General features: G+C 41.4%; 2 protein-coding genes and 1 long non-coding RNA gene across 4 annotated transcripts in view; 1 reads left to right on the top strand and 2 right to left on the bottom strand.

Annotated features, from left to right (window-relative positions):
* Positions 1-6,430: 6,430 nt before the first annotated feature.
* The window catches only part of CHGB (chromogranin B), a 12,172-nt gene continuing 3,286 nt past the window's right edge, over positions 6,431-15,316 (top strand). Inside the window, exons 1-3 of one of the 2 annotated variants that reach the window (XM_004751528.3) lie at positions 6,431-6,564; positions 10,223-10,266; positions 10,780-10,873. In XM_004751528.3, the coding sequence (XP_004751585.1) occupies positions 6,516-6,564; positions 10,223-10,266; positions 10,780-10,873 (187 nt within the window). In that variant the 5' untranslated portion in view covers positions 6,431-6,515. Of the gene's footprint in view, positions 6,565-10,219; positions 10,267-10,779; positions 10,874-15,316 lie in introns of both variants that reach the window. The other variant, XM_004751527.3, reaches the window with a different exon arrangement.
* Positions 6,558-10,785, bottom strand: LOC106005663. Its single transcript, XR_001179187.2, has 3 exons — positions 10,426-10,785; positions 9,193-9,286; positions 6,558-6,640 (listed from the first exon to the last, which is right to left on the bottom strand). It is a non-coding gene; the product is annotated as an uncharacterized LOC106005663 (long non-coding RNA).
* TRMT6 (tRNA methyltransferase 6 non-catalytic subunit) overlaps positions 13,445-15,316 on the bottom strand; it is a 22,883-nt gene continuing 21,011 nt past the window's right edge. The window contains exon 11 of the mRNA XM_013055596.2: positions 13,445-13,558. Within this exon, the coding sequence (XP_012911050.1) occupies positions 13,460-13,558 (99 nt within the window). The 3' untranslated portion in view covers positions 13,445-13,459. The remainder of the gene's footprint in view (positions 13,559-15,316) is intronic.

The following is a 15,316-nucleotide window of genomic DNA, read 5'->3' as shown; positions in this document are numbered from 1 at the left end:
CGCCAGGGGAATTCAGCAGGCAGCACAAGAGGGAGACCTTAGAACACCCTGCACAGGACTGGACCAGTGACAGCCATGTTGGCCTGAAGCTGATGTGACTTCAAGGTTATGACCACCATGTCTGGCTAGGTGCTGAAAATTCCACAAATTGAAATACATGTTTTGGAATGAGACCAAATTTCACAAATCCCTATGAAGAGTACCACAGAGAAGGCTTTTCAATGGGAAGAGGACAAAGAGGCTGTGGGCATCAAGGCGTCGGGGGCAGAGGGGAGCTGCCACTAAGATGGGAACAACCCAACAGAACAGGGTGTGGGTCTCGGCATCTCTGCTACCACTGCCTGACATAAGTGCTGGAGGGAGGGCCATATAACCCAAGTGCTTCCCCAGGGGCCCCCCTTAATACCCTTAGGGGTGACCCACAGATTCCCTCTTGCTTATGGGCTTGGAGGAACTCCGAAATTCATCCAATCTTTCCCATTAGTTCTGTCTTAGGGGCTGTGAATCTTCTCCTTCACTCAGAACCCATCTGCTTTTATTTTTGGGAGATTCCTCATGATCTCTGGTCCAGTTGGAGCATTCCCTCTTATACCACAGCACTCATATAGGTAAGCAACGTGGAAGCATTTTTCAATCTTATGCTACACATATAACATTTTGAACAAGCTGAACTTGGAAGGTACACTCAGGAAACAGCTTCAATCTTCTCTCACAACTGCCTTCAGGCATGCTCTGTCAAATCTCCTTTCCTGATCCTTGAACACTATCAGGCAGGAACAACAGCTTTTCATTAACTCCAGACCGTTACAACAGTCCAGACTTCTATTTTTCACCCACTTCAAAGCTCCTCCAGCACCCAGCTGCTGCCTGACTCAGAACCAATCATGGAAAAGAGGAAAAGCCTGGCTCATTCTTTTGTTCTCCTTGTTTCTTTCTTTCCTATCATGACCACCCCCTCTCCCAACCCCCTCCACCCAGCTCCTTCTGGTTTGGAACAAGGCAGAAGATCAAAGAAGACGGAGATGGGATCAGAGTTCGCCAGTGTTCTCTGTAGTTCTCCAGGGGACCTCCAGATGCTGGCTTGCCCTTTCACAAGAGATCTTTCTCGATTCTTCAGAGTTTTTCCATGGTAACCTCCTCACTCCACCAATCCCTGACAGGCGTGACACTCCCTATTTGATCTTTCACAACACCTCTCAGCTACCATCATGAGTACATCCCTGGATCCCCTTGCTCCATCAAGCAGGATCCTTTTGCAGGTGACTCAAGACCAGTAACATTTCATGCAGTCCACTTGGCCCAGGGAAGCTCTCTAGATACACATGCTCCAGCCATTGTCCTTCTCCCTAATTTGCAAGTTGCTCCAACTGACTTGCCACTGTCTCCATCTTCATTTAACTCCTGAACTGTCGACTAAAATTGCCCTTTGGTCTCCTTCCTTTTCTCCTCCTAGCTTTTTTTTTTTTAAGATTTTATTTATTTATTTGACAGAGAGAGATCACAAGTAGGCAGAGAGGCAGGCAGAGAGAGAGAGAGAGAGGAGGAAGCAGGCTCCCTGCTGAGCAGAGAGCCCGATGCGGGACTCGATCCCAGGACTCTGAGATCATGACCTGAGCCGAAGGCAGCAGCTTAACCCACTGAGCCACCCAGGCACCCTCTCCTCCTAGCTTTATAGGAAGTCTTTGTTATCTGCAGCTTAGCAAGCTTCCAGCCAGGAAATGAGATGTCAGTCTCCCTTCCTGCAAACAACCCCACTTTTTGTGAACTGCTCTCAAGGGGCCTCTCACTTGGCAGAGGTAGGAAGCAGCATCATGAAACAGTACAGGGCTCCCTATCAACTAGAGTCTTTCTCCAACTAGTCCCCTTTGCATTTCTTAGTTCTGACAGCCACTGTGCCTGGGTTAGTGAATCTCATAGAGAGGGGCCTGACTCCTCTCTTTGGAACATGTGGGCACTTAAAACCCATGTTCTCTAGTTGTGAGGCTCCAGCCAAAAGTCAGACATAATAAGAAAAATTCTATTTAACAGCCAGTAATAGGTTTGTGAATATATGTGTCATCATTCAATTTCCTCCAGGAGCCGACCCTGAGACAAAAATCTGACTGGAAATAATTTATTCTGGAGATAATGCTAAGAAGCAGAGACAAGGGGTGGAGAAGCAAAACAGGAAGGAAAGGCAGGTCCAAGGAGCTTGGTATCAGGAACGTTCCATTGTGGGTCACTAAAGCTTAGTCCAACTGGAAACCTCTCAGAGCTTCTGTGGAACACACACCTCAGAGGGATCTGGGAATCTGGGAGAAGTCTCAGCACTCTATAGAGGTATCTTTGCAGGGCAGCAGTTTCCATGGTATTGCCATTTTCCTGACATGCCATGTTTTCTCACCCTCCTCTGCAGCCCTGGAGTCTACCCCACACCGCTCCCACCTTTCCTCCCTGGCTGGCTGATGAACTCTGCTAGAGTAGATGGGGTATATTTCCTTTCACCGTTAATGTTGGGATTGACTGTGTAATTTGTTGTAGGCAAATATGCATGAACCACGGTGCCTGATATGTAGTGAGCATTTATAGATGCAAATGAAATTGATGAGTGTTGAGAGAAAAGCTAAATTCAGTACCTGTATTGCTAGGTGGTTTTGACCTATATGCCCTTCTTTTGTTTGTTTGCTCTCCGGTTCCTTGCTCTATTCTGTATCATTGGAGGGGCTGTTCCTTGCAAACCATATTGCTCTGGCTTCCCTGCTGGTCATATCCAGGTATGTTAGTCAATAAGAGGTACAGGCACTGAAAGAAAAGAGAAGCCAAGAGAGGTCTCCCCCTTTCTCTCTTTGGGAAGTAGAGGATGCATTGATAGAAGTGGCTGCTTCTCTTCTGTGTTTCCGGCTCTTACCAGACAACTCTCCCTCCACGGTCCCAAATTCCGCCTTTCTAGCCTGTGGAATTTCCCACTCTTACCAAGTGGCTCATGTTTCTAGGCTCCAGTGAGGATACATTTCTTTATCCTTCCATTCCCTAGAGGTGAAGCAGCTGCCTGCATTTACTAATCTCTGCATTTCCTCTTGTTCCCCTATTTGCTCTTTCAGCTTTTCTAATCCCTGTGTATTATTTCCTTTATTAAATTCCTTATAGTGGTTTCACTTTCCTGGCTGGACGCTCATGGATAATCTATTTCAGGAGCCATGTACAAAACCATGCTTTTTTCTAGACCCTGGTTCCTAAAGGAGACCTGTTTTCCTTCTTAAATTTTTTTTTCTTTTTTGGAGAACATTCCTGACAAATGCTCTTCTCCATGGCTTCTCTTCTTTTCCTATGGTAATCGTATTTTATACTACTTGAAAAGAGATTATATCCAAAACATTATCAGCAATCAAAAGCTAAGTCTTACCAATATTGTAAAGATGTCAGCTGCCCACAAATTGATCCATAGATTTGATGCAATTCTTCTCAAAATCCTAACAGATTTGTCACATGGAAATTGGCAACAAATTCTAGAATTTGTATGAAAATGCAAAGGTCAAGAATGACCAATGCCTTCCAGAAGAAAAACAGGGTAGGAAGACTTTTATTTTTAAACCAGATATCAAGACTTACTAAAAAGCTGTGGGCTGTGGTGAAGGGCACTTGGGTGGCTCAGTGGGTTAAGTCTCTGCCTTTGGCTCAGGTCATGATCTCAGGGTCCTGGGATCAAGCCCCGAATCATCATCATCATCATCATCATCATCATCATCATCATCATCAGGCTCTCTGCTCAGCAGGGAGCCTCCTTTCCCCTTTCTCTCTGCCTGTCTTTCTGCCTACTTGTGATTTCTCTCTTTGTCAAATAAATAAACAAATAAATCTTTAAAAAAAAGAAAAGGCTGTGGTGATAGAGAAAGTGTGGTGTTGCTCCAAGGATAAATAAATAGACGAATGAGACAGATCAGTATTATGGAAGAATCTAGAAACATACCTATGCGCATATGAATTCTAGGGTTTTGTTGTTGTTGTTGTTGTTGTTTTCAGTGACACTATGCAGTAGGTGAGAAAGGATGATCACTTCAATAAAAAATTCTCAGGACTATTAAGTAGCAATGTGGTAAAAAGTGCAACTGTACCCCTAACTCATGCCAGGTTTATTCTAAGCTCTGGTTCCTAAGGAAAATATTGGTTTTCCTTGGTCATTCTGCTTTGAAAGAATTCCTTAGAAATGTTCTTTCCAAAAGCTTTTTTTCCCCCTGGTACATTGAGATCTAAATATGAAAGGTAAAATAATAAAAAGTTTGTAAAATAATGAGAACAAAGAAAGGTCAGTCTGAATATAGGAACTGGTTGTGAGCCAATTCACAATAATGAAAAGAATTTTCTTGATGAGTAATAAACTCAGCCCAAATCCTATCTGAGAGGCCATGAGATGACATTAACATTTTTAACCCTGTGCTTTATAAGATAGCAAGACAAAAGGGAAATTGCTGAAACACAGAATTTAGATTGTCCTGGAAGGTGCCAATTTCTAAGTATTATTGGCAATCAGTGTATTTTAAACAGCAGTTGGAACCCTTATACAATTTCAATAATAGCTAAAGAATTTCCCCCAGATCAGCATCCAAGGAAGGGCCTTCCCTTAACATCTTCTTTGTCTGTAGCCCTTTCTTTCTAGAGATTTTATATGGACTCTTTTGTGCAAGAACATTCTTTTCTGTTTGTTTTAAAATAATATCAGATTTCAGAAAAATGCAGAGTATTAAAAATTCCCATATACCTTTCACCCTGATTTCCAAATGTTGCCCTGTTTACCTTAATATTGCCTCTTTTCCTCTCTCTATCTGTGTTTTTTTCTAAAACATTTGGGGGTAAGCTGTATATATGATACCCTTTTATCTCTAGCTACTTCAACATGCATTTCTTAAAAACAAAGATATTCTCTTACATAATCACAGTACAATCCTCAAAATTGGGAAATTAACACTGACACAATATTAATTATGTAATCTTTAGATCTTGTTTAAATTTTACCAATTGTCCCACTAATATCCTTTTCAAGACTATTCTTTTAAATATTCTGTGGCCATGGTCTTGGTGAAATAATTCCCCACCTTTTCAGGAAGAGGTAGTGCATGCTTAAAGGATTTGAGCATCATTGATTTTCCAGAAAAAGACACTGAAACAGACATCTGCCTTCCCTAAAAAAGACCCCAAATGAAGGTTCACTCTATTCCCCAAAGCCTGTATTATCAGAGAAGATTCTGGATGGCTTCTCTTTGTTGCAGGGCACTTGCCTGCTTCTTTTTCCTGATTCCTCATTAGATTGAGAGAGCTCATGTTAAAAATATCCTGGAAGATGTTTTTACTTTTCTCTCACACATAACAACCTTCCTATTTCAATTTTAAAGCAAGACAGGATGCACAGTGCTTACAGGATGTACTAGATTCTACAAACAGGTTATTCCATTACCCACACCCGACACTAGGGCTCTGTTATAAAGGAGTAATTAAAGGCCAAAGGGTAACAACCTAAATAAATGCCAGTCAGAAAGGGGACTGGTTAAATGAATTCTATTAATACAGTCAATGTAATATAGTGCAGCCTTTCAAAAGAAGATGCAGCTATGTATGTTTCAAAATAAATTAAGCCTAAACAACAGAAAGTGCTTAAGTAGTACAGACTCTGCAGAGGGCAATTAGAAAACTTGAGGAAATAGAAGTAGAAGGGAGACATTTATAGTAAACCCTTTTGTACCATCTGACTTAAAAACTGTTTACCATGTGTTATATGTTATGTGTTCAGAGAGAGAAAGAAAATCACGAATAGCACATGGGTAGGTAGAGAGACACAGATAGAATAATGGGTAGGTTGACAAATATAAGACTAAAAATTTGAAGGAACAGCAGGCTACATATTCTCCAGCTGCACCTTTTATTTTTAAAGCCATCATTCCTTTTTCCACGTCCCCCTCCCCCCTTTAGTCCTCTTTAGTTATTAGCAATTTTATCCTCCGCTGGGTAATGAAGACACAAACCAGACTCAGTCCCAGATACCCTCTCAGCAAAACCGCACACCATACACAGCCATACACACTAACACACGCTTTCAGATTTGGAGGTGGGGTGGAGGAGATGAGGAATAAGCTTGAGCAATCTCAGAGGGACCTCAGTCTCTCCCTTCACGTCAGATTTGCATTACCTCCCGCTTAGCCCTTCATTCCTAAGTCCGCCTTACTCCCCACCCCCGCTCCAGACCCCAAGCACCCAGGAGACTGGACTGGCGTAAATTTCCTCCTACTTGCGCTGCGGCCCGGGGGGCCGCCTCGTGACGTCAGGGCTGAGCGAGGGGGCGCCGCCTCCTGGGTTCCCACCCCTCCTGTCCCTGAGGCCCGGCTTGCCCTTTAAAAGAGCGGGGGCCTGCGCCAACCGCGCCACACCGTGGGGACCCGGACCCGCAGCTGCTTTTCCGGAGCACCTTTATCTCGCCTTCGGCCTGCATCTCACTCACCGGTCCAGCTCCCATCCTCTTCTCCGTGCAGATTCGAGCGATCGGAGCCATGCAGCCGGCCGTGTTTCTCGGCTTCCTGGGAGCGGCGGTGGTGGCCGGTGAGTGGGCTCAGCCGGCTGTTCAGCACCGTGGACAGCGCTAGCCTCGGTCTTCCTGGCCCCTGGGAAAGCTTGGCTTGTATATACACGGGGAGAGAGGAAGGTTGAGTGAAAGCGTTCTCCTTTTTGCTTGACAGTCTTAATTTCTGAAACTCCCTGCTTCATCGTCTGACTTGGAAAAAGCCAGAGGGCTTCCTAGCCCAACCAGAAGAGTCTCAGTCTTTTCATATCTGAGTTTTCCTGTAGATAGAGAGAAACGTGCCTGTACCTCTAAGGAAACCCCACATTTTGTGCTCACTTCTAATATGTCACGTTCTCTCTACCTGCTAAAATCTTAATATGTAACTGGAATTAAGAATTTGTTTGGTTTTTCAAAGCCAGAGGACTATGGAGACACAAGAGTACATGTATTATGGTATTACTTGGCACCTGCATAATTTCCTTTATTATTATTTAAATATGATGAGATGGAATTAAGTCTTCTATGTATATCAGGTATCTTTCTTTTAACATGTTCCTCTATGTGTTCACATATATGTATGTACAAGTTTAATTTTTTTTGCATTTTATAATTCCATTTCTGGGGAGAGGTAATTCCATACCCAAATTCATGCATTTTAAAGTTATGAATGGAAACTGCAGTAGATATTTTGACTTTCGTACTCCGGGAAAATAACAATTATAAAATAACTACAAAGATATCCTTGAAGAAGTTAAACCCAAAACATCATTTCAGCCAATTTTGGAGAATGAAATTTTAAGTAGCAGGTATTTGAGAGTGTCTCTTGATGTGTGGAAGACTATAGGATTAATCTTTCAAACTACTCTGGATCTTGAATAAATAATCTCTGAAGATTTTAAAAAGTGTGTGTGTGTGTGTGTGTGTTGAAGTAAAATCACTAGATCATTGGGAAGTAAATATGCTATTACCAGATTAAACTGGAGGTTTTCTGTGGCTGTTTTAATAATCTCATAGGATATTGTTCTTATCCGAGATTGCAATTCCTAACTGGAACTGAGGTATTGCCACCCATGAATATGAAGCTTTCATTGACAGCAAATGCTGGATCCCAAATATAAAGACACAAGATGAAAACCAATGATAATTTATCTTATTGTAAGCTACATACATTCAGAATTTTCTAACATTCTTGTCACTCTTATAAATTGTCTATAAATGTTCTTAATCTAAAGAAAACTAAATGAATATTTATAGTCTTTTCCAGTCAAAAATATTTTCAGAAAGAGATTGCTTAAAGTGCTATAGCTATGCTATACATTGACTTTGGACTAAAAAACAGTGTCATTTGTGAGACTTATTTAACTATAGTGGTAAAATATTTATAGCTCCTTTATGCAAGAGAATATTTTAAGAAGGGTTCACATTTTAGTATTGGCTAAAGTTGAGACATTATTTTTTGAGACATTATATTCTTTTTAAAAGTTATTGGGCTATAATTCACACACCATAAAATCCATACTTTTAAAGCGTGTGACAGTATATTCACAGATTCTGTAATCACTATCAAATGTCAGAAGTTTTTCATTACTGCAGAAAGAAACCCCTATACCTGTTAGCAGTCATTTCCTGTTCCCACCTTCCACAAATGCCTGGAAATGAAACATGGTAGCCTTCCAGCAAAACTTGCTATTTAGCAAAATCATAGGGCTGAAGAAAAGCCTCAGGAAACCATCTGGTTCATTTCCTACCCTTAAGAGCTTCTGAAGGGAGATCCATACCTTTCTACAGTAGCTACTGGGAACTCTAAAAAATTAATATGAGTGAAGCAACTCTGTGATATCCACAATATACTGGGTGAAATAGTTTCTGCATTCAGATGAGGTTGCTTAACTTTTAAAATTATAGCTGCATTTTTATTCTGGAATCAAACCTTAGTTTGATAGTCTTATGATATAGAATACTTTAGAAGTCATTCTCAGGTTTATCATACAATACGATTTGAAGATTTTCTACCATCTGAATACTTCACTTCTATCATAATCTTTGGGTTTTCTTTGGTGCCTCTTGAATCTTAATTTATACAAAAATAAGTCAAAACTATCTTAGGGGGATCAACACATCTTTGGTTATTACTTTGCTGTCACAGATTCTATTGGAAGATGCATAATGCACCTATATAAGGAGACCTTAGCTCCTTTCCAACAGAAACAGATTGGAAGAGCCTTAGTCAGAGAAACAGGACTGTCCTGCAATAACAAACATGAGCTATAAATTGTTTAGCATGATAAAGAAAAATATTTCTCTCCACCAAAATCTGATAACTGTAAATACTTTGGCAATGTCAGTAGTTAATAAAAGCACCTATTTTTACATTTGTGGGGGAAAAAGTTATTAGCAAGAAAATGCATTACAAAGAAGGTTTAGTAAAGCTAGATTTTTAAAAGGCAACTTCCAGTTCATTAGAGGAGTAATTCTCTCAGTTATTTCTTTCTGGGGAATTTTACAGATTTAGGTCCAAAGAATAAGTGCCAGAGTGGAAATGTTCCCAAATAACAGCCATTTGGGGGATAAAATAATGGCCTCGCATAATGGACCCTGGGTGCCAAAGGTAGGCCATCTGGATCTTGTCTGAACTACATTTCAGGAAGATTGTGGGGTCTTCTTACCTTGTTAACCACTTCTCAAATAGTTTACACATGAATTTAACATGCTGGATAGCTTTGGGCTTCTTGAAACAATTGAAGTAGATCGTAGGCCATGCTTGAAAAAGGAAAATTCAGTAAGGTGAGTGAAATAGGTGTTGTATTTCAAGATTGTTGTACTTCGAGATTGAGCCCTATGATCTGTAACTGATTAGAGGCAGGCAGTTAAAAATACTTGGAGAGCAAACATTTCGTGAGAAGAGGTCAGGTCGCCAGTTAAAAATAAACTGCATTTGAGTAGCTTTCATCTCTGCTGTCTGAGAGTTTCACTCTTACTGGTTTCATTTAAACTAAGTTTTAAACCTTTTATTGAAGGTTTAAAGTTTTAAGAAAACTGCGTAGATCATAAGCACACAGCTTAATGTATTTTTCATTCATTGAGCACAACTGTGTAAGCACTACTCTGATCAAGAAACAGAATTTGCCAGGGTGCCTGGGTGGTTCCCTTGGCTGAGCATGAACCTCTTGGTTTTGGCTCAGTCATGATCTCAGAGTCTTAGGATCAAGCCCCACTTTAGGTTCCATGCTCAGTGGGGGAGTCTGCTTGAGATTCTCTTCTTCTCCTTCTGCCCCTCCCCCAACTTCTTCCCTCTCTCTCTTTCCCTCAAATAAATAAATAAATCTTGAAAGAAAGAAAGCAAACATAGCCAACATCTCAGAAGCTCTCTGTGTCTTGGTCTGGATTTGAATTATACTCTATATAAGACAGTATTCATTTCCAAATCATGTTTAAGACACTGCTAAGGAAAACAGCAGTGTGTGTATGTGTGTGTGTGTGTGTGTGTGTGTGTGTGTGTGCATGTGCGTGTGTGCACGTGCACAGGCAATTATGACTCCTAGATCAATTTTCTTCAACCATTTCCATTTTGCTCAGCTGTGACTCTGCCCCTCTCTCCAAATAACGTGCAAGGGGGGGTGGTTTTGTGAGTTTGGGGCTACCCAGCTTCCAAAAATCAACTAAAGTTTTCCCGTTTCTTTTTCTCCTTCAAAGCAGTCAGTTCTGTGCCAGTGGATAACAGGAACCACAATGAAGAAATGGTAAGTTTAATTGGACGTCCAGAATCTAGACTTTTACCTAGACTCTAGATTCTCCCACTCCTTATCATACCAAACCAAACCAAACAAACAAACAAACAAACAAAAACAAATACAGCAGCAGGAAACCTACAATATAGTCTTATAAAGCCAGGTTTTTACCCCTGAGGGAATTGGAGGCAAAGAATGTCCCTTCTGCTCTGGGCTCTCCCTTCCTTCCTGGTGTCTTCAGTGCCCTTGAGGATAGCTGTGATCACCATTTTCCTTCCAACCTGCAAGAAATGGGTATTTATGTCTCCTCTCTTGTGTAATCTCAACCCATGCTATTTTGCATTGTTCTGTCGAGAAGCCTATGAAATTTCACTGTAGTCCTGTAAATCTACATTTCTGCCCCAAGGATCCCACACCAATATAGGCCACAGAGCCGAGCCTCTTGCGATAGCAGCTCTGGGTTGAGTTAGTCTGTCATCCCAGTGACATCAGCTTTTGCCAACCTGCTCTTGGGTTTCCCCCCAGGTGACTCACTGCATCATTGAGGTTCTCTCAAATGCCTTGTCGAAGTCCAACGCTCCACCCATCACCCCTGAGTGTCGCCAAGTCCTGAAAAAGAGTAAGTGTGTCTTACACTGCAGAAAATCTTTGTCCTTCCTCCTGCTTCCATTACCTTCCAATTTACCTCCAAATGAAAGGGCACGGGAAGGGCATAATGCAATGGGAAGAGTGAAGACTGGACTAGGATCTGGGGAGATCGAAGATAATGACTTCTAGTCCCACTCTGCCACTTCACAGCTATGTGGCTATGGGGAAGGACCTCTTGCCTTTCTGGGCTTATTTTCTCAAAGTAAAAATGAGGGAGTTGAACTCAATGATAGCCTTTGAGTTAGCTATCAGTTCTTAAATTCTTGGTTCCAGAATTTGGATTTTTAGAACAGCTTTCACTTGGGTGGAACTGTTCTGGGAATGCTGGAGGATGAAAGGTTAGAAGGAGACCTTAAAATTATTCTTCTCTTTGCCTTCTGCTCTTCTGACAGTAAGATGTTAGAAGCTCGAAGAATGACTTGGGAACTTCTGGCCCCTTTACATGACAGATTGTTCAAGCCATCTTAATTTAGAGCTGATTAGAATGGGAGGTATTCCCAAATGGCAGAGAACTAGAAGAGGGAGGGTAGAAGTAGAGCAGCCAGTGAGTCAGAGCAGTGACCTTCTGCATCTAGAGTGGGATGTGTTCTCTATACAATCAACTTCTGTTCAAGACAAAACTTGAAGAGAAATGCAAGCAGTATCCGTTGGGTTGATATTGAGATCAGTTGCCGTCTCTTATGCATGAAGTCAACCTGACTCAATCGAATCCAAGAACCACTGTTCTCTTCAACACCTTCTCTGCTTTTAAATTTTTAGTTAGGCTGGGAATAGCGGATTTGTTTTTCCTGTCACCTCTAAAATTCTCATTGCAAGATAGTACTCTCCTGCTAGTGACACACATGAGCCCTTGTGCATAAAATGGTAAAAGTAAGTATTGGCAATTGAACAAAAGATTAACCTGGCAGGACTCAGTCCACCGTTGGGGGCTTCAGGGTAATCACAGATATGGGGACCTGAACCTCTACACACCCCATGAACAGTGGGTGGAAACTTCCTTACCAATCCCAGCTTACACGTCTTTCCGAATTTCTCCCCAACTTTCTTTTCCAGCCATTACAGGGAATGAACACAGACAGAATGAGTCTTCAGGCAGAGACTAAAGGGAGCTCCTCTGGGCAAGCCTGTCTCACTCTCTCCCTTTCCCTTCCTTCGTTTACCAGATGGATGCAAAAGTGTGGGGTCTGCCATAGTAGGTCACTGAAGAATTGTGATTTCTTAGGAAGAGCTGTTGAATGCAAGGCTCTGCTTGCCTGCCAAGATCAGATTCAGCCTTTAGGTCGGTTGAGGCCATAGTGATTCTAGCCTCTGATTAACACTGACTGTGCCCTGGAGTCTTTTGATGTCTGTTCAGAGAGACCCAGGGAAACTGGTTAAAATCAAATGACTCCTGTCTTCCGGAAGGACCCTGGAGACACTCCACCCAGAGAATTATACAATGCTGAGATCGGGAGGGTTTAAGAGCGTCCCCTGGTGGCAGACTCAGACAGCAGCCAAGGCCAGACACACACCCTATAGGGAGTAAGGCAGGATAGGAGGATAGGAAGTAACTCACAAACTGGAAGGATACAAGTCCGGGGGGGGGGGGGGGAGGGAGGGCGGGGGGAGGGCTAATTTCTCAGTTCTAGCCCCACTGTGGAGAAATACAGACTTTGTTATCAGATTTGGGGATTTTTCAAAAGAAGTTAAAATTTGAATTTGTAAGCAGTATCTCCTGGTATTTAAGCATTGCCTCTGAATTTGAAATGACTAATAATAATAAGCTATTTGGTATAAATAATATATTTATATTATATAAATAATATATATTATATATATAATAATTTTATATTTGGTATAAATAATAATATGCTATGTAGGCCATGCAGAACTCACCTCTGGGCTACCAATTTGTGGCTTCTTCCCAATTCTAGTTTTCTTTCCTGCTCATATGTCCTAAACTGACCCCAATACTGGTGGAGCTTTTTGGCCAACTGGAAAGAGAAATCTCCCTCCTGCCCCTGGGGCATCTTCATCTCCACTTTCTATTCTCTCCAGAGGGTTGGTGGAGCAAGCATACACTTGTTGAGTGAATGAGCACTTGGGGAATAGAGGAGAATCATTGTTTTCTGGCTTGAAGAGACCTTAGGGCATTCCTAACCCAATTTCTTAATAGGTGCAAGAATCTTTTTGTCCAGGTTAATCTGGTCATCCTGGCAATGGATAGTTAAGGATGGAAGGTACATTTCCCCCTTTTTTACTTGAAATTAAGGATGAGCTTCATTCCACACCTTGGTTTTACAGACTGACAATGACTATGTGTTGCTAATCACAGTCCTCTGATCTCACCTGCGGGGACTTAAAGCTAAATTTAGGAAGAAGTGCAAAGACTCACACACAGGCTGCTACAGGGAGCGCACATTTAACTGGGAAAAAATAAAAATACTCTGTTCCTGACCAGTAGGCAGTAGGAAAGGGGTGTCACAGCCCCCACCTTGGAAAGCTGAGATCCTGTATGATTAGGGCTATGTCAGCTGCCTCTCAGAATGAGGTCAGTATCTGCCCAAAGCCTCCTTGCTCACCTGTGCCTACCTGGATCGATGGCCCCACCTGCTTCAATGTTGCAATGGCTCTTAAAAGACAAAGTCACTGGGGAGGGACCAGCTCTCAGGTGTCTCTGGGTGTGAGAGGGTAGAGATATTTCAGTTGATCCGTGAAACATGAGAATGTTATCATGCCAGGCTACCCTTTAAGGAGAAAGGTACAGACCATCCACTATTTCTTGGACATTTTTACAATGACCAGTTTTTTCCATTTTGCAAATGTCAGTTCAAAATGACTCATCAGTGCCATTCAGTAGAAACATAATGTGAGCCACAGATATAATTTCAGATTTCTTAGTGGCCACATTAAAAAAGTAAAGAGATAGGAGAATTTAATTTTAATAGTATATTTTATGTGTATCCAATGTATTTTATTCAATATATAATACTTACATATTTATTTATAGTTATATACTTATATACATACCTATAGATTTATTTATGTATTTATTTATAAAGTTTATCTTTTTTTTTTTTTTTTTTAGTAATCTCTACACCCAATGTGGGGCTTGAACTCACAACCCCAACATCAAGAGTCACATGCTCCTCTGACTGAGCCAGATGCACCCACAACCAATATATTTATAATATATATCATCTAATACATCCAAAATATTATTTCAATATATAATCAATAGGAAAAATTGAAGTATTTCCATTTTTTTCATACAAAGTCTTCAAAATCTAAGCCGAAATAGCTCAGTTGGGAGAGCGTTAGACTGAAGATCCAAAGTCTTCAAAATCTAGTGGGTGTCTTAGACTTACAGCTCATCTCAGTTTGGACCAGCCACATTTCAAGTACTCAGTAGCCACAAAGGGCTGGCAGCTCCCACAACAGACAGTATAGATCTGGACCCAGAGCTATAAGAGACCTTGGCTTCAGGAGTTCTCTCTGAACTCAGTGACGTAAGTTGAAATCCAAGCCTTTCTGGCTAACAATCAGGCAATGCTAGCTGCATATCTCCTTTCATGAAACGCCCTTGAATTAAGGAGGGTTTAGTAAAGGAGCTATTGACATTTGGAAAAGATAGGAGAGAACACATTCAATTAAAGTACTACTGTTGGCTAATGAAACACAAAGATAACTCAGTATACTGATCTTCAACCTCAGTATGTGAGATGCTTGGGCAGATGGGACCTGAGTGATGGAAGAAATGTTTCTTTACTGCTGTGCCGTTTTCTCAGGGAAGAAATACACATCCTTCTTAACACCGGTTACTAAATTATATTGTCACTGCTACATTGAGTCTACACAGTGGATTGGATTAAAAAGGCTGATAAACTAATAATTTAAAAATTTAAAATCCTCCTTTGAATCCTGATACTTCCCATTTTAGCTATTTAACTTTATTTAGCTGGATTCTAGTTAGAATTATTCGTCTACAGCCATACCACCCTGAACATGCCCCATCTCCTCTGATCTCGGAAGCTAAGTAGGGTCGGGCCTGGTTAGTACTTGGATGGGAGAACTATTCACATAATGCTAATTTTTTGTCCTCACTTAGAGAAAATATGGAAAGAAGTGTCCCTAATTATATTTCTCTAAGTCTCAATGTCTTTGTTTGTAAAAAGGGGAGATTGAATTAGATGAATTCTAAGGTTTCTTCTGATTCTTAATACTAACATTTCACAAATCTCTATTTGGATTTTAATTTGATCATTAATAGTACCAGTGAGGGGGCACCTGGGTGCTCAGTTGGTTAAATATCAACCTTTGGCTCAGGATTGAGCCTGCATTAGGCTCCCTGCTCAGTGGAGACTCTGCTTCTCCCTTTCCCTCTGCCCCTCCCTGCTGCTTGTGCGCTCTCTCATTCTCTCTCTCAAATAAATAA

The sequence above is a fragment of the Mustela putorius genome, unplaced genomic scaffold, assembly GCF_011764305.1.
Source record: "Mustela putorius furo isolate JIRA1106 unplaced genomic scaffold, ASM1176430v1.1 tig00000874_pilon_pilon_pilon, whole genome shotgun sequence".
Lineage (NCBI taxonomy): Eukaryota > Metazoa > Chordata > Mammalia > Carnivora > Mustelidae > Mustela > Mustela putorius.
The sequence above is the reverse complement of the archived record's forward strand: the minus strand, read 5'-3'. Positions and strand labels throughout refer to the sequence as shown.